This window comes from Phoenix dactylifera, chromosome 4, assembly GCF_051530095.1.
Source record: "Phoenix dactylifera cultivar Ajwa chromosome 4, Ajwa_hap1_PhDact_Kaust_v1.1, whole genome shotgun sequence".
Taxonomy (NCBI): Eukaryota; Viridiplantae; Streptophyta; class Magnoliopsida; order Arecales; family Arecaceae; genus Phoenix; species Phoenix dactylifera.
In genome coordinates, this window is record NC_143193.1 from 2569038 (window position 1) to 2592843 (window position 23806).

The 23806-nt window shown below is 35.9% G+C and overlaps 1 protein-coding gene across 3 annotated transcripts; it reads right to left on the reverse strand.

Moving 5' to 3' along the window:
- Positions 1–8702: 8702 nt before the first annotated feature.
- Positions 8703–23239, reverse strand: LOC103719806 (nucleic acid binding / zinc ion binding protein). Of its 3 annotated transcripts, none has more exons than XM_008809212.6 (5): positions 23028–23239; positions 21024–21088; positions 14819–15017; positions 13540–14003; positions 8703–10285 (listed from the first exon to the last, which is right to left on the reverse strand). In XM_008809212.6, the coding sequence occupies exons 1-4, from the start codon at positions 23157–23159 to the stop codon at positions 13554–13556; spliced, it is 846 nt and encodes a 281-aa protein (XP_008807434.3). In that variant the 5' UTR covers positions 23160–23239; the 3' UTR covers positions 8703–10285; positions 13540–13553. The 3 variants fall into 3 exon arrangements, with proteins under 3 accessions (XP_008807434.3, XP_008807435.3, XP_089786152.1); XM_008809213.6 differs by having other exon boundaries at positions 10154–10295; XM_089930026.1 differs by lacking the exon at positions 8703–10285 and adding an exon at positions 13045–13186.
- Between the last annotated feature and the right edge of the window lie 567 nt (positions 23240–23806).

Here is a 23806-nt window from a genome sequence, read left to right on the forward strand (position 1 = left end):
AGAGAAATGAATTAAATTAATTTGAAATATGAAAAAAGCTACTATGCATAATGTAATTATATAAGTCCCATTATGGAATGAATTTATTGACAAAACTTGTTGATGAATGTTGATTCTCAAGAAACAAAATTGACAAAAGGTAACTTCTTAAAACTGGAAATTAATTTTAAAAAATTAGAATGGATCAGATTTCATAGTTATTAAATTTAATTTCATATTTCTATCATTTAATTTCATATTTCTATCACATTAAAAAGCCTTTGGCGAGCTGCTTTGTTGCTACTTGGACATATGACATAGGTGTCAAGTGGCCTAGTATCTAGAAGAATCTGATGCACAAATCTTTTGAAAATTGGACAAATGGACATGTCTATATCTTATATAGATCATATACATATGTATTTATTTGTGTGTATAGTGAGTAATGTCGTAGATCTATTGTTCTTTTAGTAACCAAAAAAAAATTATAAGAGATTTGCTAATCTATATATGAGACTTAATAATCTTCACATAAAAGTTTTAGATTTAGACATGTAATAATGATGATATCATGATTTAGTAGTGTGGTGACAAGTGTCCCAAGTATCTAAGTACCTGACAAGTCACAAAAGAAGGTAAAATTTGGAGTGTCCAGGTAACATTGCTAATTAAATGGCAGCCTAGTGCTCAAGGATCCTATTATTGTAGAGTCTGAAAAAGACTAGATGTATGTAGTCTTATCTCTATACGTGAAGAGGCTATTTCTATATTTCAAACCTATGACGTCCCGGTTACAGTAGAGCAGGCACATTATTGCACCAAGGCTTACCCTCTCCAGGTAACGTTGCTAATACAAACTCATATCTTGCCAAGGTGAAAACTTCATGCAAATACAAACTATCTTCAAAAGGTGATATCTTACATATGAGGTATCAAACAAGAGAGCAGGGAGCTTGATGGCATCGTATATATGATTTATGGAGGCATCTTTGGCTTGTAAGTCTCTAATCGTGTATAATAGTGCTTAAGACCATTGGCTGATGTGGCAAAATGAAAAATCTATCCTTCGCATTTTAGAGGACCTGCCTAAAGGGGGTGACCAAAACAATGGTGGAGCATCACGACGGCGGTAATATCGAGGCAGCTTTCAATTCTAATGCTCTTAACAACCACCAAAACCGAAGGCAAATCTCTCTCTTTTCCAAAATCTCTGATATCCAGACTCAAAACAAATCTGGTTCTTAAATTGTCAAGGTTTGAGTTAAAATTGATACTTTCATCCCCTAATGGATCTAGGTCTGATTTGGGAGGTACCTAGATCCAATCTGACTCAATAGCACCTGTCCTCCCTCCACCCTTAGCTCTTTATTGGGCCTATGAGTGGAAAAAAAAAATGATGTTTGATTTGGTCTCTTTATTGATATTTTCTTTGAATTAAGATATGGGATATTGTTCTAGTTCACTTTTGGAAAGAAAATTTAGTCGTAAGGTGTAGGCCATGGAGTGTCTCTAAATTTTTCAAATTCATTGGCATCTTGATATGTTGGATTTATTTGATTTCTTATAATACTTTCTTGCTCTCCTATATATACTTTCTTGTTCTCCTATCTTTTCAACTTCCTTAAGAGTGGAAGCATCTTTTTGTCTATGAATTGTTGAGCTTTTAGTTTAGATCTAAAATGTTAAGATTTTCAGGGCATTTTTATACAATTCTATCCTCCTATAAATTTGGAATCTCAAAAAAGTGTTAATTATTTACTTATTTAGGCAGCGAACAGATAGCCAACATATATAAAGAAGTAATGGAAGTTCAAACTACTAGGTTCCTAATGGCATATTGTACAACCATTTTTAGAGCCGTAACTATTTTAGATTGCTTTCTGAATCTTTCGTCCACTAAAACTTAAGACTCTTCCAAGTCCATGTTAAGTATGAGATGATGAGGCAATACTTTATCATGAGAGTGGGAGAAGAAAGTTGAATTGTAACTGTCAAATCAGATGTAAATGTTAGCTCAATACAAAACAATTCAAGATTTGCCATACAAGTATGTACCATCCCAAATCGATAACAAACAGAGACTCAGTACAGAGGACGTATTGAGTCTCAGTACACTAAACTAATCTTTGTACCAAATGTACCAATATTGTACGATCATGGTACCCATACGGGATCCAATAATGCAATGGCGAACTTTGAAACAGTTCAAAAAAGGCAATTTTAGTATATTTACATATACTTATTCGTACATGCATGGTAATGCTTGTTCTTGGGGATGTAGAATGAGAAACACCAAGTCCAGATGCAAGTTCATGATTATCATTTTTTTTTCTGTAAAAACCCATTCGGTCAATGTTGCATTTGATTTTGAAGTGTTCGGCTATCCTGTAGTTGTTCTTCAAGTAGGCCTTATTGTTTGGTTAACCAACAAACTCTCATATCTAACTTTATCGGAACTTTTTTTTTAACAGAAACTTTTACCTAGGATTACAACATAATGTGAGAGGATACTGCCAAAAAAAGAAAAATCCACTAATATTGCCTGAGTATCTATATGACAGAAAATGTGATGGGAATGGAAAAACTGGCCTGGAATATTAGTGAATATGCCAATCACCAAGCACCAAATTGTCATACCCATGCTCCAATCTTGGTGTTAGGTGCAACCAAGGTTTGCCGTTTTGGTATCGGATTCCATACCAGTGCCACGCTAGCACAGTGTTGGTACGATACGGTACAGAATTTTTTTGGCGTACCGAGTATCAGCACGTCATCCGTATCAGATACCGATACCGAATCAGTATGGTACGGTATGTTCTTTACTATCTAGTTCGGACTGGTACGGCATACCATGAGTGCAACTACTCTCGCAAAGTCAAGCGTACGTAAATTGAAGGGTCTGGATAACATACCTCATGACAATACTATTTTTGGAGGAAACCTTATGTGAATATTATGCTAATCATATCCTTGGGGCTTTTGTAGATGATGATTGCATCTGCATATGTTGCTATTTATACAATTACATCTATTGAATCAATTAAATCTAGGTTGACTAGTTATAAAAATTAAATAAATAATAATGATAGCCGGCACTTAATTGTCTGTTTGATATGATTTTGCTAAAATTCAGACTCTGCTGAGTACCCATCAACAAGAACTTTATGTCAAGAATAGCAGAGGGGACAAAAGGCAAAGGTTGGAACATTTCTAATAGGAAGGCATACCAATGATATCCCAAGCTCAACATGATGCTTTTTATTTTTTCATTTTTTGGTAGTAGTCTTAACATGCTTTGTCTAACCAATTATATATGAACTAAAGGTCAGACTAGTGTTCTCTGGCTGAGTACTCTTTGAACTGAAGTTGTGACATGTCATCTACCTTCCATTATCCAAATTCTGACCTGCCATATTGCTCATTTTAATTAACCAAAATCATTGGCAGGCACAGTAAGATGATGAGTGAGAAGCAAGTACTCAAATCACCTCTATCAGAAACATTCCCAGCCTCTGATGATGAGGAACTCCTCCAATTCTGGACGCCCATTATGGAAGAATTAGAAGCCAAAGAAGCAGAATACAAGCACCAGAAGGGAGAGGCAGAGGCGGCTTCCGGCCGAAAGAGAAAGAGACTGCAAGGCGATCTTGTAATTGAAGCAGGTGAAGGTAGTGCAATCCTCCCACTGGAACCAGAGCCAGTGTCAGCTGAACCAAGTAGAGAGCAGAACAATGCTGAAAAAAGCAAACTTCCAGAGCCAAATCTACAAAGCAACTTGAGAGCAAAAATGCAAGTGCACCGACGAAAAGCAGGCATATCTTCCCTAGTTCAATCTTACTGCTTTGGTAACTCTCAGATCCTAAAACCTTGCGAAGTTACTTAGCTCATGCATTTCTCTTGTTGTACCAAATGATGGTGACCATGTCATCACTGCACTAGAGATGAAAGAAAAGAGAAGAGAATTTTGTATCTTAAAATGCTAACTGTATTCCATTCTGCTACCAGAACCTGCATATGAAAACTCCATACTGAACTCGACAAGCACTCCAGTATTTCTGAGACAACAACCAGCTGTTACAAGCTCTAGATTTTCTCTAGGAACCAAGCTGATTTCAAGGGATATGGGAACATGGAGAAACAAGGACATCCAAATGGATGGAATTCAAGTGTCTGATGGATATGAAGGTACATTGGTTTGTTCTCACCACATTTCTTCTTGGAGATTACAGTCAAAAAATTCCACTCTCATTCATTTTCATCTTCACAGGAGGCCAAAATGCTTGGCCTGAAGTAGCTGAACCAAGGAAAACAGCTCTTCCATCAATGCTTGCACTTGATGGATTTCAACCCATGAAAACAACTCTGCCATCAAGATCTGCAGCTCCAGCTTTGGGCTCGAGGCTGTGTCCTGCCATGGAAACTATTCCTAGATATTTCCATAGTACAGAAGCTTCGTCATCCCCATCCTTAAGCAGACAACTGGTTGCATGGACCAGCATGAGAGCAAGTATTGAATTCGTTCTATCCCTTCTCAAGGAATGGCCTGTGGCAACTGAAGCCATCGAAGCCTTCCTTGAAGAAATAGAGGCCAAGGAGAAGACCGTAGGGTATAGCTTCAAATGCTTCAGGGATGGTGTGCGCCAGGTGATAGATATTATCAGAAGGAACCAGTCCACTCATGTGAAGTTGATGGCGGAAGAAATGACCTCAAAGAAGTTGAGTGAGATTTATAGACAATGCAAATTGATAAACCATGACAATAATATAGAGAAAGCCATCCATGGAGCACTGCATTTGGAAAGGAAGCCAAGTTCCGATCAGGGAGAGCACGTACAGTGTATGGTTTCTGCTTTGGAAAAGGAACTGAAAGAAGCGAAGGTTAAATTGGCTGTGTATGAGAAGAGATCTCGGAGACAAGAAGAGGAAAAAAGGATGGCTGCATCAAATACGATCTCTGAGAAAAGTGGGAGAGCTGAAAGAGAACACAGAGAGCTGGATACGCCCCAAGCCTTGTTCCCTTTCAAGCTATTTGGAAACAATATGGTCACCGGCCTTCAAAACAACATCATTCCATAACTATAGACTTTGGGTGTCATGAGAACTTAAGACGAAACTAGAACTGCATATCCCTGCATGAGCACTTGAAATGCACACTGCAAATACCCTAACATGACAAAGATGAAGATAAAACTTTAGTAGCTTTACTTGGGCTGCGATGCCCATCCAAATAACAGATGAGTGTAACATGTGTCCATCATCTTGATGGATCGACTCCTGAATTTTGAAATTGTGAAAGTTTATATGCATGCAAGTCATGGGAAGTTAAGAATAAAATGTGGGTCATTGTAGTTAGTTTTTCTTTGCCATAGCATATGGAAACTTTTGATTCTTTATGAACAATTCAATTTCTATTAACAAGATAGATCTTGAGGGTCAAGTTCTTAGATCATGATTTCATACTCTTGTAACTACCACTTTCAAGAATCAGAAAAATCACAAACATAGGTGTGCGCGCTCTTGTGCACATATATGGTGCCTTAAATGTTCCAAAGCAGTTAAATATATTTCTGGAAGAAATATTTATAAAAAAGTGTGTATAGATTAATCGAGACAAAATAGAAAACAGCTAATGCTGCTATATGTAGAATGAAGAAATGAACGAAAAAAAAAAGGCTTGGACATAAGCACCGGTGGATACATTAGTGTGCATGGGTAGGTAAGGGATCACTTGTGCTGGAAGATTATCAGATTCGATATAGACGACTCTAGTCATTATAGATAGGTCTGGACAATCTTTGAAAGTAAAATCTATTATTTTAGACTAAATTGACTGCCAAAACTTCAACAAATCATATTTGTAATCTGAGAAGAATTCAACGATGCGATTGAAGATGATGTTGATATAAAAATCAAGATCTTGCTTCTGCCCAAATTTGAAAATTCTTAAAGTATTTTAATTGTTTTGTAATTTTTATACCCTTTTAATTAGAAGAGAAAGCCAACTGATTTAAACTGGACTTAGTAGTATACAAAGAGGGAAGTTTTCATGCTCTTCTAACTAGAAGAGAAATGTAACCCAAATAAAAAGAGCAGACCCTCTATAGAATATTATAGAACATGCAACTTCTTCTCTTCTTGCTAGAAGAAGAATCTGACTCAAAAATGAGGACCCCACTAGTATAATAAAGGGCAAATACTTTTTGGAGAATGAAAATAGGAGTGAATGCAAAGAGCATAAGCTCTACTTTCCACCATTAGAATCTTAATTAAAAAAAATTAGGAATGAAACTAAAGAATATAAACTCTACTTTGCACTACCAGAGCCCCAAACAGAGGGAGTAAAAGTAAAGAGCATAGATACTAATTTTCCGCCCATGATATGTATCATAATTTATGGATCATAAAAAATTAATAAAAGTAAAGGGTTTAGAGCTTCACTTTCTAAAACTTTTACTATTTATTATTTTATTCAAAAGATTCTAGTCGGGCAGGTTGAAGGAAATCCTTCCTTCTCCCCCATCGGATCAAATTTTGAAACACTCAACAACCATAGCCTCTTTTTCTATTGTCATTCTTTCTTTTAGATCTAAGATATGAAGTTTGCATGTTATGATCATGCAATTGGATTTTTTTTTTACTTTTAATCAAGAGAAGTAATGGAATAAATTTTTTTTAAGAAAACAGGACATTATTTTCCAACACTAAAATTTGTTGGTGAATGTTTCACCAAGAAACATGCCAACAAATCATAGCCACAGAAAAGATCCATGAAAAGAAATAAACAAACTTTCTACTAAAAATGAGCTTTTATTACTTGCTTTTAGGAAAAGATTGGATGACCCAGTGACATTTTATTAAAAGTGCAGGTAGACAATTGCAAACAAAATGATCAACATCTCCTTTGACTTTTAGTGGATATAACAAGAAAATCAATGACACCAAACAGATTTAACCTACTCAATAATTGATTTTCTGATTTACCTGAAAATCTTTTGGTGTTAAGAAAGGAGCAAATTTTTATTATTTTCTATTAACATTATATCAATTCTTCAAAAAATTCTTATAATATGTTGTGAAATAATTGCTATTAATGGTCATTAATTAATTTTTTGCTGATATGTGTGTGGAGAGGAGTCTTATTGAGTTGTTAGCTCATATCATTTCTCTATCTTTCTTTTTAGAGCTATAGGATACTTGGTGTTCGTTGAGTTTCGAGGTTACTAGTGAGAGGCGGAATAATTAGAGCACCTCTGATACCATTGAATTTTTGAAATCTCTAGTTGGACAACTTTTATTATCTGTTAATGGTGGATTATCTTATTTTTAAAATGATGACTATAATCTTTATTTTCTTGGTATTGTTAAGATTTTTGTTCCGAATTGTAGGTCATGCATATTTTCTAAGGTCATGCGCTATGATGTATGTGGCTGTGTCATATACCCAACTTGAGTGGTGAGTTTGTTGTATAACAGGTTGAATGACCAATGTATTCTTATAGATGAGCTTGGATACAACTCAAATCTAACTACCGGTGATTATTAACAGTAGAGACCTAAATAGATCAAAATGTCTCAACTGGATTTCACAAATCTCAAAACCGAGCACCTGATTCCCCAAATGCACAAAGAGCCTGTTTAGACATCACGTAGCTTATGTCCAGACGTCATGTTAAGTATTAAAGAGCATCCTGGATAAACTGATTTAACTTTCATATTCTTTGTTCACTTATGTTTGATTTAGAATTTGTAGCTTGGTTATTCTAGATCATATTAGCTGGTTTACTCATTACAAGATCTGGTTATTCCATTTAAATAATTTATTGAACAAATCTAATTGCTCTGTTTTCATCATCTGATTGCTATTGGAGTTATTGTGGTACGTGTGAAACAATTGCAAGAAGTTGGCAACTTGGGAGTTATTGTTGTAATTCAAGAGACAGATCAGCATCTAAGGAGCTATGGTTAGATGAAAAATTACATGCAACTACAGGGCTTGATTAAATGTTCAAGTCTTGAATCATTGCAATGAAGGCTGCAAAAGTCCAATTCTGTAATTGGTGTTGGCTCAATGGTTGTAGGCACGGCATATTTTGGTGCATATAAAATTTGTTCCAACTCATAAAGTGATATATCTACTTCACACAAAAGCCATCCATCTATTTCTCGATTGAAAATGGGCATCGATCTTATTTTATCCCAGTGGTCAATTAAAGCGTTTGCAGATAAACTTTTTTTCCAAATTTTCTCAAGGTCGAATATGTTCAATTTCATCGGAAACCATAGTTGCGAATGCTTGTTTAGCAATCATCTCCATGTGGAGATTTAAAAAGTAGAACGTACAAGGGATGAAGCCAAAGGCATTGGGATATTATGACGATTCATAATCCTGTAATTTCATCAAACAAATCATAAAATCAGGCTATAGCAGAGTCTAAAATCAGTCAACCAAATGACATGAAACTAGTCCTAAAACAGTTCTAGCTATAAAAATCTTGTTTTTGAGATGTCATTCAAACCAGTGGAAGCACTATTAAATATTCTTTGGGGTCTGGGGTTAGTATTACACAGTGGGCAATCAAATTATTCCTAAATCGAACTCATTGTGGTGATAAAACCTTCAATTTTCTCCTTTCCTCAATTGTCACAGCTTCATGAGAGTGATGCAGGAGGATCAGTAAAGTCGATGTAGACCACTCTGGTCACTACAAGAGCTGAACAAGATATATGAGCAAGATCCACTATATTAAAAAGTTAAATTGCACAGGAAACTTCTGGAAACCCTAGTTTGCCCATATGGCGTCTGATTGAGGTGTTTTTTTATCCAATACATGAATCCAAATACAGCCCAAATCAAACCAATCGAGATTTTTTTACAACCAAGTAGCACATCAATAGTTTTAAATATTCCCATACATAAAAATCCTGAGGTCTTAAGCTCACCAGGCAAGCACCTCGTTCTCAAAATGCCTGAGGTCCTCCACATAGACAACACCTGGCTTATCTATGAATTTCAATGAGGAACAAGGTATCTTAGACCAAGTGATTTAACTTTGATCTCCATTGCTCGTTTATGATTGGCTGAGAAATTCACAGCTTGACTACCATCGACCATCTCTATTCGTTAAATGGCTAGACTGTCCTTGCATAAAAAGCTTCCAACCAAATTGAGTTGCTTTGTATTCAACTTCTGCTTTTATCCTTGTAATGATGCTGTATTTTCTTGTTTTCTTGTAAGAAGAATAATGCTTCCCACATACATTTAGTAATGTGTACTTCAACTTAATCTGCTGGTGAATGCAGTTGCTTCTTGTATAATATGACTTCTTCCAAGAGCACCTTGAAGCTATCCTAGAATTCAACTCGTTGCATTTGCTAGTCTTTTATCCACTAATTACCATAAGTTCAATTATACTGCATTTTTTTTCGACATAAAGGAGGCTAAGCCACCCCAATTTATTGAATGGAATAGCCAAGTATGATTAATGTAAAAGCATCAGGGACTGCGAAGGACCCACTAGCACCTGAATTACAATTTTAAGAGATCAGATTGCCTTCGCCCGGGCGCTCAAGTCAATATTCCTCATTTCAATGGTGAATTATACCACATCAAATCCTATTCTGTGACAATATGAAGGTCTACGTAAACTAAGTTGTTCTGTTATTCTGGTTTCATTTGTACAGATGTTACTCTGTCTGTACAGCAATTTGCTGAGGATAGTTCTCTGGTTACACGACAAACGGGAGATGGAGCTCAAGATGGCATAGGGCACCAGGTCTTGCCCAGTCCAGAGATCTCACAGAGAAGGGAATCGAACAACATCACCTGCTGCTTTAAGTTCAGCTAAGAAGCAGACCTAGCAAGAATTTTCCAATAATCTAGTGCTTCTTCATGTTATGATAACTATGGCATCAGCTGGTGAATTTATGTCCTCGATGTCGGCCACAGACGCCTTCATGCCTGCAACCTGCTCACCGGCTTCTGCAGATTACTACCTCTAATCTCAGGCTTGACCTTGTCAGCCATTTTTGTTTTCAGGTATAATCCTGAGATGGAAGACTGTCCTTTAAATGTAGCATGAGGTTTTGTGGGCAGGATTTGATGCGTATTATGACTTGTGAGGTCTATGTTTCAACCCAGACTTCAGAGAATTGGACATACCACAAAGCATGATAATTTCCAATGTAAAACCTAACGCAAAGTTTGTCCAGTGGTAGCACATTCTGCTTTATACATCGAGTCCCAGAAGGAATTGTGTCATTTGATGCAGCAAAAGGTGCCTTGAAGCAGTCCATCTTCCCGTTGCCGCTGCAGAGGACTATTTATATTAAATGATCATTCTTTATGAAAGAAGATAAAATAATAGAAAGCAAGAACTTAATCATACCGAAATAGCTTTAATTAAGTAATCTCTTGTTAATTGTTTTGTCTGTGAGGTCTTTCTGAGGCCGTGGTTCATGTATGTATTTCCCTAATCTGAACTGAGTGAAACTATCTAGATCATCTAGCTACTCATGCAATAAGGATGATAGGCCATGTGTCATATAGTAACTGATGGTTATTAAAACTTGATCCTGTAATTGATGGTTACAGTTGCCGCTGTTTTTAAGAATTCATGTACTGCCCTCTGTTAGCTGATGAGTTAATAATTTGATCCAACAAACCGTGATAGATTAATTAAGAATTAAAGATGCCGTTTATTCAACTGATTTCTAACTGTACTGTATTTTTTATCCTTTCATGAGGCTCTCTTAGCATTTCTGGATCGCTCATCTGTTATATCTTTTGACAAATATAAATCTAAATCCAAAGCAGTACACTGTCACTACAAGAAGATTCAATATCTTTTGTTACACTGCCACTCTAGTAAGGATCAGTTAGCCCCCTTTCAGGTGAGATTTAGATTATATCCAAATCTATACAAATCCAGAATCTGATCACAAAACTCACTTGTTCAAAAACCATTGGATGAGGTGCAACTTGGGTCAAGAACAGTTCAAACAGAGTTTTTTTCTTTTTTTTTTAATAAGCAATCATCGACAGTCAATTTTAAATTTGCTGGATGCACTGAAAAAGCAATTTAAGAGACATAGATAAACTGTTTGGCCTGTATGACCAACTTGCCTGCCAACTCAACTTAAGCAGATTGGCATCCCTCCTCTCATAGAGGTGATGGGTGAGGCAAAGTCATATAGATACAGCCCTCTTGCCTCTTGGTACAACTCTTCTCTTCAAGCGAGAGAAATAAAAGAAGATATCAAGCAAGAGTGGAACTGCTACATTAGTAAAATTTTGTTTAGATGGAGAAATCAAATCTATCATGCCCTCTTGAAAGCACATGCATCTCCACCCTGAGAACCCTTCATACGTAATCATTTTAATCAATTTTCAGATAAAAAGCTGTCTCTTGGTTTAGATTATCCCTGCTCTTTTTAATGATGACATACAAGAAAATACACACACAAAAAAATGAGTGCATTTTCCAATTTGCATATGTAAAAAAATAAATCTTTTTAATCAAATGAAATCACAGTCATTCATCTTCCACATGTTATAGCATATACCAAGCACTAATAGTTCATATTTCTATAGGGTAATACTGTATAAACATTTTGTGGCTGTTCCTTCAATTATATAAATATTGGATCAAGCCAACATTCTGTGTCCTGGGGATTTATCTTGCCATCATACTCCTGCTGGTAGATGCACCGTAAGAAGCTAAAATGGAGTGAAACAAGCAGATTTTTTTTAATATAGATTGGGTGGAGCTAATCCCTATCATTTCTATTTTCTGTTCTATGCCCATCAGGCCATCCTACCCTCGAGGGGTTGACTCCAACTAGAACCAACCCCCCATCCTCTTGCCACTCGGGCAAGTGGTGACACCAGCCAAGCAAGCCCTCAGTGGTGAAACAAGCAGATTCTCATGGTCAGTGCTTTTGAATAACAACATATATAATCATTTAGGGACTTATCTAGTAATATTTTACTTGCACTACATGTCCATTTATAATGATAGTTGTGTAAAGGATCTAACTAATACAATTATAATGATATTATTTTATTATTATAACCAAATATTTAAGATAGTATCATTATTTTATTGTTAAGACATCTTTTCTGCAATGCCTAATAACTGTCATTAATATAATAATCCAAAAAATAGAATTTTTTGGAATATTTTTCCGAGGCAGTGGTCCTATCCATTATGACATTATAACAGTAAATAATTATTTAGAGGTATAGTTGCTATATACCGTAACAAAAAGCATGCTTCCAACAAAATTGATGGCATAGTTTGGTGGCTAGAACAGTGAAGGCCTTGACCAAGTGTTTGAAACTCTTCTAAATAGTAAAATGAAAAGAAACAATACAATACAACCTTTCACTTAAGTTTTTTTGGAGTAAAAATAATGGCAGTCTGCTTTTACCAGAAAAAGTAACGGTTACCAGCAATCACAACAAAAGAATAAGATATTTTAATTGCAAAATAACAGTATTATTTCATAAAATCTCTATTCACATGTTAAAATATTTGTTTGGATTAATAGCTATATGAATTTACAAATATAAATACAAGGACAATAGTTAATTTTGCAAAAGATTGAACAGTGAAAAGATCTAATGATGACTGTTATTCTCACTATATATGTAATAGTATACATGGATGGGGGCCTCCAAAGTCACAATAATGGCAATCATAATGTTATAATGTTCATTATTTTATACCATGATGCAAATTTTCAGAAATTGATGTAAACACCAGGAGCTACATGATATTGCCATTCTTTACCTGAAGGAACTGATAACTATTCCCATGTCCAAGACTCAGCACATTGAATAAATCTCAAAGGCTAACTGGAAAGACAAACATAAACAGAAATGGATTGCCAAAATTTAATGAGAATAAACATGCATGTCAATCCTTGTGTGAACCAGTCTAAAGATTAATTTCCCAAGTAATGTGAACATGACATCATGGCATTTCTTTGGAGCTTCAGCTATACATATAAGATACCAGTTGACCAACGTGATGCCATTACCACCCTCAATCAAACAAATCGAGCAGAGCGGTGATATTAACTCGAGGGAAATATCCAACATTTTGCCATCCCCAGGATTTGGACACCGTTGGAATCTTGAAGCGTATAGCTGCATGCCCAAAGCTACTAGCTTGAGCTTAAGCAGGATCGGTAACAACTGATCCACCTAGGGAAAAAAACAAAGTATAGCCTCATCATGACCTTTCTAAGCACAGCCAGTCAATTGATGAGCAAGTTATCTTAAGCCTCATCATGATCTTTCTAAGCACAGCCAGTCAATTGATGAGCAAGTTATCTTATAGCCAAATTGATTCCATGAACATCAGGACTACTGATTATATGTTAATCTTAAGATTAAGATGAACAGACGCTGTTGACTAGTAACGTGTTTCAAAATACTTGAATGACATAAACAAATAAGTCAAAAGGAAGGAAAGCAAACACATCTTAAATTAACTTGATGGGATGGGGTGTGGAGACTAGAATGAAGAGGCACAGTGGCACACAATGTGAACTTACAGATTACGTAATTGCTATCTCTTGGCATCTGATTGCTGCTTTCTGTTCTGTTGAATTGACCGAGGGACAAAGGCAAAGCCACGGGCACGGCGGTGACCAAAGCTTATGCATGAAGGAGTAGAGTCTGATGTGCTTAGCTTGGATACAGCCGAAACAAGATCATCTATCTTCTCTTCAACTTCCATATCTGTTTCCTTTGTCTCCTCAGGACCAACTTGCTTGGGTTGATATTTCTGGCATGGTTGCTTCAAAGTTTTCCTATCAACATCCATATGTGTCTCCATAGTTTCCTCCCCCCTATAGGCAGATTGCCAACGTTGATATTTTTGGCGCTGGTGCTTGCATGAATGTGCCTTTCTGTAGAATTCAAATGAACGAGGAAACTTGTGTTTGTCTACAAGGTGCTGTTGTCGGCTTTTATAGCTCTTCAGCTTCACTCCACAGCCTTCCACCAAACACTCATACTGTTTCAGACATAATATATATACTTTGAGTAAGGGTGACACATTCAACTACAATGAGAAAATATTCTGCTAAATCTTAACATTAACGCAAATTTGATTCTGTAAGTCTAAATAAAAAGTTGTTGGCAAAACCACTGCATATCCTTATTCCTGAAGAACAAATGATACAAAAAAATGATTACAAAAGCATTATCCCTTTCCAAGGATTGGCAGGGTTTCCCCTACCAAGTGGAGATTAACCTCCTGTCAGAAATATGTAGACTTCCATTTGCCCACGAACTTTGAATCTTAATCATCCTCTCCAACTAAAAGGCCTAGGTCAGTTGAACAAGTCCATCTGGAAATAAATCAAGGCTCACCATGTACTCATTCCGAGGTTAAGTAGCCTACCCACAAGGGAAGACTAACTTATTATATATGGCACAAGAAAATAGTATAAAACAATTTAGGTCATAAGCAACTCTCTTATCAAGATAATTCCACTTATGCCACAGCAAAGTCATAGGCTAGGTCATCAGTGGTTTGCTCTACATGAATGACCCAAAAATCTTCCATTACAGCAATATCCTTGTTCTCAATATTAAAAAGTAAATTCTCCTAGTGTAACAATCATGAGAAACCACCAATTCAGAGCAGGAAAGTAGAGCAACAGACCATGGAATCTGTTAACGTACAAAATGCACCCAAACAGAAACAAGGAAAGCAAGAAAAAGAATGAGAAAACACAATGTCACTATTAACTGAGATTATCAAAATATTGAATATACATATAAAAATTTAAACAATTTCAACTATACATAATAGAGAGGACTTACCATTGGAAAACCACGTGCAACCTTTGCTTCAAAGAAGGAATCATGTGCTTCAGAGATATGTACGCTAAGTAATCGTGATGTTGGGTAAACCCTTGAGCAGACTGAACACGAAGCAGTGTGCCGAGCATGGTAATGATCCTCAAAGTCCTCTAGACAATTTAACCGAGCACCACAGCCAACAATAGGGCACAATAAATTGCTTCCAAAAATATGAAGTCATCCATGATATGATCAGTAATAAAATTGGGCATACCAGAAAAAGAAGAAAGTAATAAGCAATGTGTTTAATAAAAAGATAAAGCAATACAAAATCATACAGCATATTGGACATAGAAAAAAAAAATATGAATGCATCCAAAAAAGACATTACAGACATAAGTTCTGTCAGTTACTTAGTCAATTGCAAAATCATCACTTTTGAAAATCCAATATCATTCAATATTTTTGACTAAAATTCTTCCATGCAACATATACAGTGATTGCGTGAAGCATAAGGTGGGTTGTTATCCAACCACATAGATATTATTATAATGATATCCCACAGCCCTTTCAATTGTTTCTAAGGTTTTTGTAACCATCTATCTGTCCAATATCAATTTATCCGACCCATATTGTGCAAAGCCTTGTGACTGTTATTTACATGTTCATGGCTTGCTCTGGCATGCTTCTAAGAAAGTGTGCTTATGAAGAAAACAGAAAATTAAACTTAGTACTATGAGTTCTGTGAGGACCGTGCAGGTGTATGTTTAGTCCTACATCGGTTATTCGCTGGGTAGATCTTGGATACTTATATAAGATCAAGAAACTCAAATAATACCTTTCGGCTAGCCTTTTTGGTGAGATCATGTGCTGTTGCAAATGGTATCAGAGCGGATCCGACTCATAACCTATGTGAAATAGAGAACATTGCAGTACAGATCCATTAGAGCTGACCACGGGCCGATCATGGTGCTTGTGATTAGATTTGAATGGATTTGAACCTTTAGGCCTGACAAGGACATCAGAGCTTAAATGGAGGGAGTATGTGAGGATCCCTGCGGGCGTATGTTTAGTCCCACATCGGTTATTCGTTGGATAGATCTTGGATACTTATATAAGATCAAAAAATCCAAATAATACCTTTCAGCTATCCTTTTTGGGTGAGATCCTGAGTTGTTGAAAGGTCGATGCAGTTGAATGATTTTCAAAACAAACTTTAGCCTAATGGTGCATACATTAGCTACCTACCAGAGATAACATTACAGAGAGTTACCAATCGCACCTATTACCGATAAAATATAGTAACATCTTTCCTCTCTCAAATTACCACCGTGCAGTGGGGGTGGTGGGGTTTGAAGGGCACAATCATGCTTCTTCTTTTTTTTGTGTGTGTGTGTGAGAGAGAGAGAGAGAGAAAGCATTTTTAATCCCGCATCATCACATCCACATTCTACCAAGTTACTGAAGAAGAAGGATGAGAAGAGACTCACCCTATAGATGTGCACCACAAGCTTACATCATCACATAATCTGACCACAAATTAGCCTTTTGTATCCTCAACATCTTGCATATCATCTGCCATCACTCAAGTGAATGCATCTCTAGATTCAGAAAGCTATGTAATGTACCACAAGTCTAGAACACTCATCTACTAAAAGTCTAAGTAGGATCGTCCATCGAAAGACTTGTCAACAAACAAAAAGAAATATAAATAAATGTTCAAATATGTGTTATTTAATAGAGCTCCACTGCTTCTCACGTGCACCACAATGATGCTACAAACTCGCCACTTAGAAGGGCACACCATTAGGTTAAAGAATAGAATATCTTCAAAGTATAATCTCTATACTTCTAAAATTATTGAGGCAAACAATGCGGTGTCTTGGGTAGCTTCTCAAGTTGCCAATCACTCAGGCATGGTGCTTTGGGATTCTATTTTCTCTTTTCCTGGGCATTTTCATGATATTTTTGAACTCAAACTCCAGGGGTTGTACATATACTAGAGCTTGTTAATAGTTGCCATCTTAAAATTAAAAAAAAAAAAATAATGATAGGGATGTGCAGAGAACCCATAATTATGAGGAAGAATTAATTTGAGGTTTCAATATATCAAATGATAAGTTTATCGATTCTCGTTTCAGAGCAACTATCACAATTTTTTTTTACAAGGTTTTTATGATTTTATAGGACCTAAATTTAATTCTAAAAATAAGAAATCTCTACTTATCAAGACAGCTAAAAGGTGAAAAAGTAAATAAATAACTTTACTGCCATATATTTGAGGATGAATTTATAAACAACAAAAACAATTGAGTCAAGAAGATCTCTGCTGATGCTCAGAGTGCTGTTGCAGTTTTTGGCTCCCTTTGTTAGTGGGCTTATAGAATGTAAAAGGTCTTGGGCCGGCTGAACCTTCTCAACAAATAAACAAGCAAACAAACAAACAGATAAATAAATAAATAAATAAAAATAAAGGCACTCATATTGCCTATGATTCAGACAGGTTCACTGCAGATGCTAACAAGCTAGAAAATTATCTTAACTAATGGCTGAGATTTCCCCTTAACACATCTGAAACCACTCAGTGGTACACCTTGAAGTGTCAAGTTAATCAGTAGAATCTATGGCGACGCTCCAATGGATGTTCTGTATTACTGTCAATTATCAGTGGTACTCCTACAACCATTCAATATTCCTTTCAACACCGCCTCCTATTCTACTGCATAATTCCTCAAATAAGCATAAACACAAACACGAGCTCTATCCCCCACTTTAGGATCAGATTTATGTACTATAATGATTCACCAATAATTCATATAAGTTAGTCTTATTCTCACCAATAATTCATGGATGTCAATCTCAAATATGAAATATTTGCCGCCAATTATCTAAGCCGAGTACCGTCTATCAATCAATGGCTTCAGGTTAAAATCTCACATCCATTCTCCTTCTCTCCAACTTGGCTTTTTTTATTCACGACACCAGCTCTCTTTATTGTGACAACTCGTGCGCTGGTCAGTACTCAAATTACTGATAATCAACTTTTCTATGGTTAGAGCAGCATCTTGAGACCATCACCCCATCGAACACTTCTAGTTGCATCTAGCTGCTTCATAAGTCAAATCTATTAGGAAACAAGTGGACTCCTTACAAGAAGTCAGGCAATCACATTCATCTTCAATATCTATTGGGTCTCTTTTTCTTGACCTATGATAAGTTCTAAATCTCATAAGGTATTAGTAGCTGAATATCACATGAGACAAGGCATTCAGATGATATGGGCCAAGGAGCTATCACCTGCTATAATCATGGTGAAGATCAAGTGTACATTAGGCCTTGTTTGGGAATGCTTTTGGAGGGCCAAAAAGAGCTTTTTGGATGGCAAAAGAAACTTTTAGGTGATTTGGTAGTGTTTGGTAAAAAAATAAAGACAGCTTTCTAGTCACTCGGAAAGTTTGAAAAAGTCTATTTATAGAAGCTACATCTTGGCCTTGTTTGGGATCGATGTTGGTCGTAGAACTTGTGTCAATAAAACTTTTGAAAGTAGAGTTTTTTGCTAAAAATTGTTTGTTGTTTCGTAATTATATTTTTAAAGTGTTGTGGAACTTTAACTTCTATTTGGACACCAAACTAAAAGTGCTTTTAGTATGAGAAAATGACAGTAAAGAACATTGCATGGTGCTTTCAATTTTTGAACTCTTTGTACTATCAAGAATTGTTATTTAAAGTATTCTTAATTTACAAACTATTTATTTTGAATAGTATAGTCTTATAATAGTATAATATTGTGATAAGATAGTACTATATTATATGAATATAATAATGTTATACTACTAAAATATGATTATTATGATATAATAATGATAGTAATATAGTATTGTCAAAATATTATTATAATATAATATAATATACCGTAATACAATATAATGAAATATACTATTGTATAGTATAGCATAGTAACATAATATAATAAATATAATATAATATAATATGATGTAATATAATATATTATAATAATATAAAATGTAATGTAATGTAACTATTATTAGTTAGGAATTATGATACAATATTTTGATATAAATTATTACAGTATTATTAAATATTATTATCTTAAAATAGTATTACATTATACAATAGTATCTAATATTATACTATAATATAACAGTATTATATGCTTTATTGTAATAAAATAGTATTATATTATCATATTATTTTCAATATTAACATAATATAGTGTAAAGTATTGTCAATCTATAATTTATATATTTATTTTAATTTAAATATTACAAAAATAATGTAATTATTTTTTAAAAGAAGATTACCAAGTAACAAGAATGTCCATTATTAAAAATCGGACTTCTTAATTCTAATAGGAACAATAATGTAACAAACAATATTCTTGTTTATTTAGATACAAAATACTAAGATACAAAGCACAATATCCATGTTACAAGCATAATTTTATAAAGAAAGAAGTCAACAAGTCATAAGAACAGCCGCAATACGATCACGTAGAATATTCATCTCACAGTTACTCATTGTTTAACATTGCTCCATACACAGTTCTTTCTATGGTTCATCAATCTCTAAACAATCAAAAAGGAGTAGATCCTCATCATCATTACAAGGTTGGCACTCAAAACCTTTAATTATATGATTATGTCATGAATGGTTATGGAAGCCTACCGTAATTTGAACTTGTTTATGATAAGAAAAGCTTGGCATTGTACTCAATATTCTCCATCTACTTTTCCAACATTCAAATACCCTCCTAATAATGCATCTTATTGGAAAATGTGCATGATTAAAGATTTCATGCATGCCTCTTGGTTGACTTCCACATCAAAAATTTGGTAAATGATACCTCTTTCCTTTGTATGGCCCCATATATCCCATCATGTGAGAATACCTTGTATCTACCAACTAAAATTTATCTGTCTAAATATATAATATACATTAGGTCTTTACACTTATGTATGGAAGTTAAAAATATATGCCTATTATATTAATATATTTTATTGAAAGATACCTCCAGGTGAGTGTGGAAATTAGAGCTCTTCTCTACGTATAGCCTCTAAAAGAGCAAACAGCATCTTTTAAAAACTCTACTACCAATAACAATCCCAAACAGGGCCTTAATATACCAACACGCAACACCACTAGCAAAATAAACTGAAGGGCATCAACACCTTTGCTATTTCACATGATCTGAGGTTGTAATGCAGCCCTTGGTTATCTACTCCCTCAACATTAGTTTTTTGTGCAAACAAAAATTGTCTTTCAATGCTCGGACAACTGATATGAGTACCACTTCTTCCATTAAATTTGGTACTACTCCAACCAGAAATGATGAGTTGCTCCCTCATGCTTCAGCTCATAATCAACTTGTGCATGGTTTTTCCATTTTGTCATCGCTATATTCAAAATGCTATGCACCGAGGATCTATGACTTATTTCAATTAAATTGATGATCAATCCACATCTATTCTGACATTGAGCAACAACAATGCCACTCCAAACTGAAGAACATCAACATGTTTGCTCTTACACACATCTTATGGTTGTAATGAACCTTTCTTATTGTACACTTACTCAGTATTATTTGTTTATTCCAATCACGTAATCAATTTGCATACTACTTCTTCCACTGAATCTGGTGCTGCTCCAACTAGATGATGGTAAGCTATTCCCAAATGCTTCACTTCAGAGTCCAATTGCGAGTGGTTTATCCCATTTTACCATCTCTCTTTCCAAAACTAGTCTATGGTTCATGAGGTCATTTGTTCATACACAATGCTCAATTTACAATATTGTAATTTCAGTATCCATCAACAATGCATCAAAAGCAAAGTTTCACTTTTAGAATGAACACAAGATTATAGAATTCTAGATGATGCATCAGTCTTTCCACTCAATTGGTGCTAGAATGCCCGGATGGGATGGGTAGTACCAACATAGAATAGAAAATTGAAATTGAATTGTTAGGATTGCTACATAGAAAATAGCTACATATGTGTTATTTATTTCAAGAGAAAGCCTTGATAACTACAACAACCAGATGCCAGAAAAGAAGCACATGTTTTTATATGTCAGCATAACGCTTCTCTGGACAATTTATCTTTAATCAACAACAAGACAAAGATAAGCACAGAAAAGATGTTTATAATATTCCTTTATGTAAAATCCATGTAATTGGAAAAAGAAAAATACTTTAAAAAATACATACGTGATGCCTCCACCCTCCATTTTCTGAAGCTGATACCGTTCATCTTCAGTTAAATCTAGTGCAACCTAATCATGAAGGATCAAAGAAAAAGAACATGAAGATACCATACTCTTAGTTATAAATTATGCATGCTCTTACTTGAATATGAATTCTTAGGGAAACAAGTTATGCATACATCCAGAAATTGACAGGTGCAGACATAAAATTCTGAAGTTAAACCAATATCAATGCAAAATGAAACAACACCATTGAAAATCAAATAATAAAAAATAACAACTTATATGGCTTCATCTCTATGTGTGAGAGAGATTTTAGAAATTTTCACAATATATGGGGCGATACAATAGGCTGATCGAGACCTTATAAGACCATCAGGCACAGTCCCAACCCCTTGTTGGTGAGTATAGCATTGCGGAAGCCAATCACAGCTATCTAGTAGATCTGGTCATCAATATGTTCTTCCAATTATGCAAAGTATTTTGTTAACTGCAACAAAGTTATGTTCAAAAAGGTCAGCCTGAAGATTGCAATAACCTAGAAGTTGTGTAACATGCCTCAGTCATTCTACCCTCATCTCTGAATGCCTAAAATACCTACAAATCTATCAAGTTTCTCTCCCACATCATTTACGTATATTAGGACTCCTAATCTTCATGTTTGCATTGAAGATTTATGACTTCTAATTGTATTCAATGTTAGAACATCCTGACTGTCATTTGATGGATATATTTGAAAGATTGCACATATTCTCATTAATCAAGTGAACCAAAACCTAATCACAACATTTCCATTCAAATGTTTTCTCCAATACACGATTGGACATCTGACAATTTTAAAGGCTTTAAAACCAAGAATAGTGCAATTGGGTTCCATGTAAATGACATCACAATCCAAATGATGTTGTGGACGAGTATGTTGAAGTAATTTATGTCGTATTATCTGATGCATTGGACATATGCATTAAATTACAGTAAGTCGTGAAACCACAGAGAAACATGGATGCAGCTAGAGTTCTAAGAAATTGCTGGTGGACTTATCCATAGTGTATGGTATACATGTGTTGGTTGTCAGCTTCCAAATGTCGTGAGTTGTAGCTAACAAGTTCCTGATTTGAGTTGGATTGTCCAACCAATACAATCCTAGGTAAGGTTAAACCACTTTTATGGAGTTCATCCAAGATTCGATATTTCTAAAATTAATATAAAGAAAGACTATTTATGATTAAAGTTAGAGGCAACCATGAGAAAAACAAAGTGCAGACAGAGTGACGGGCTAACTCATAACTCTTTGAAAATCAAGGTAAACAAAGCCTGTATACAGAGCATCGAGTTGCAGTTTGGCTCAAAATGAGCTAGCAATTGAAGCAGCTTCCAATAGGGGCTAAGGCAAGAAGGTAAAAGAATCCACAATCAACAGAATAAGAAAAAAGTCAAAGAAAGGAACAAAATCCTCATGGTAAAGGTTCAAACTTTAAGTAGAAAGCATGTGTAAATACAAATCTAAACGAATGCTATTTGTTTAAAAGATCAGTTCCAGGTTTACAAATAAATGATTAAAATTCTTCATCGTGGAATATACAGTGCACCCACAAACAAACATTCGCATGCTATAAGTTTATGAGCCACCACGGATTTTACCTAAAGACCAGATTCTTGAAGGATCAATTAAAAAAATAGATTTAATTTCATCTGATCTGTACCATGAGGAAAGAATGAAATCAGTAGTATAAAAGTATTTTTGCGGTATATCGATCGGATGCTGCTGTTGCCCCAAAAAATGCTGTAGCTTTTCATGCATAAAAACTAATGCTATTCGGTGCAAAAATCTTTAAAAAATCGGGAAAAGGGATAGACTGATGAACTACTCGAGTTCCCAGAACTGTTCAAGAGACTGATTCAGATAAACCAATAAGTCCAACGAATTTAGCAAAATAACGTACAAAAAGCAGGGGAGTTTTGACAAGAATGACAGTAGAAAGAGAGGGGAGGAGCGAAGAACGATTACCTGCTTCGCGATGAGCTCGCGTTCGATGTCCCCCGCGGCGAAGAAGGGATCGCCGGGCTTGAATGTCCGGCGAGCTGGGACCCAGAACGGAAACCCTAACCCTAATTCCTCTTCGCCTCCAACCGCTTCCATTCTCGGCTCCTCTCTTCCCCCCTCTCCGCCCTCTCTCTCAGTGGAGTACTCGTTCAGATCGAGTGAGTTAGTTTTTACCTCAATACAAATATTAACCCTAAGTGGCTTCGCCTTACCTCAATTTAGCCGTTAGATCAGTTATTCTAATATTCCCCCAACGCCCGTTTATTTAGCAGTAATTTACCATGTTGTGGGGAGGGGAGGGGGCTTTGAATTTAGTCCCACATCGACTAGTAGCGGAAAGGTTCCATGCCTTAAATGGGAGGTAGAAATCCTTTCCTCTCGAGGCGCTTTTTGAAGGGCAAACCCGTGAGGGCACCAGTCTCCCCCCGTCAGCAGCGGACAATACCTTGGGAGGAACGTGGTCCTCTTTCTCTGCTAGCTTAATGTGGGCTATCCTTCAGGACTGTGGGGGCCCCCGGCGTTAAAAACCGGCAAGGAACCTTCCCGCTGGGGGGGCTATGTTGTAGGGAGGGGAGGGGGCCTTGAATTTAGTCCCACATCGACTAGTAGCGGAAAGGTTCCATGCCTTAAATGGGGGGTGGAAATCCTTTCCTCTCGAGGCGCCTTTTGAAGGGCAAACCCGTGAGGGCACCAGTCTCCCCCCGTCAGCGCTGGACGCGCGGGCCGGAGCGGCCAAAGCGGAC

What these genes read in the sequence shown, in the direction of transcription:
- LOC103719806 (XM_008809212.6), bottom strand. Translation starts at nt 23,159, where the DNA reads ATGGAAGCGGTTGGAGGCGAAGAGGAATTAGGGTTAGGGTTTCCGTTC. An exon ending in ATGGAGGGTGGAGGCATCAC is followed by an intron (nt 15,018 to 21,023) that starts GTATGTATTTTT and finishes TATTTTTGGAAG; the next exon opens with CAATTTATTGTGCCCTATTG. An exon ending in TTGCACGTGGTTTTCCAATG is followed by an intron (nt 14,004 to 14,818) that starts GTAAGTCCTCTC and finishes TGTCTGAAACAG; the next exon opens with TATGAGTGTTTGGTGGAAGG.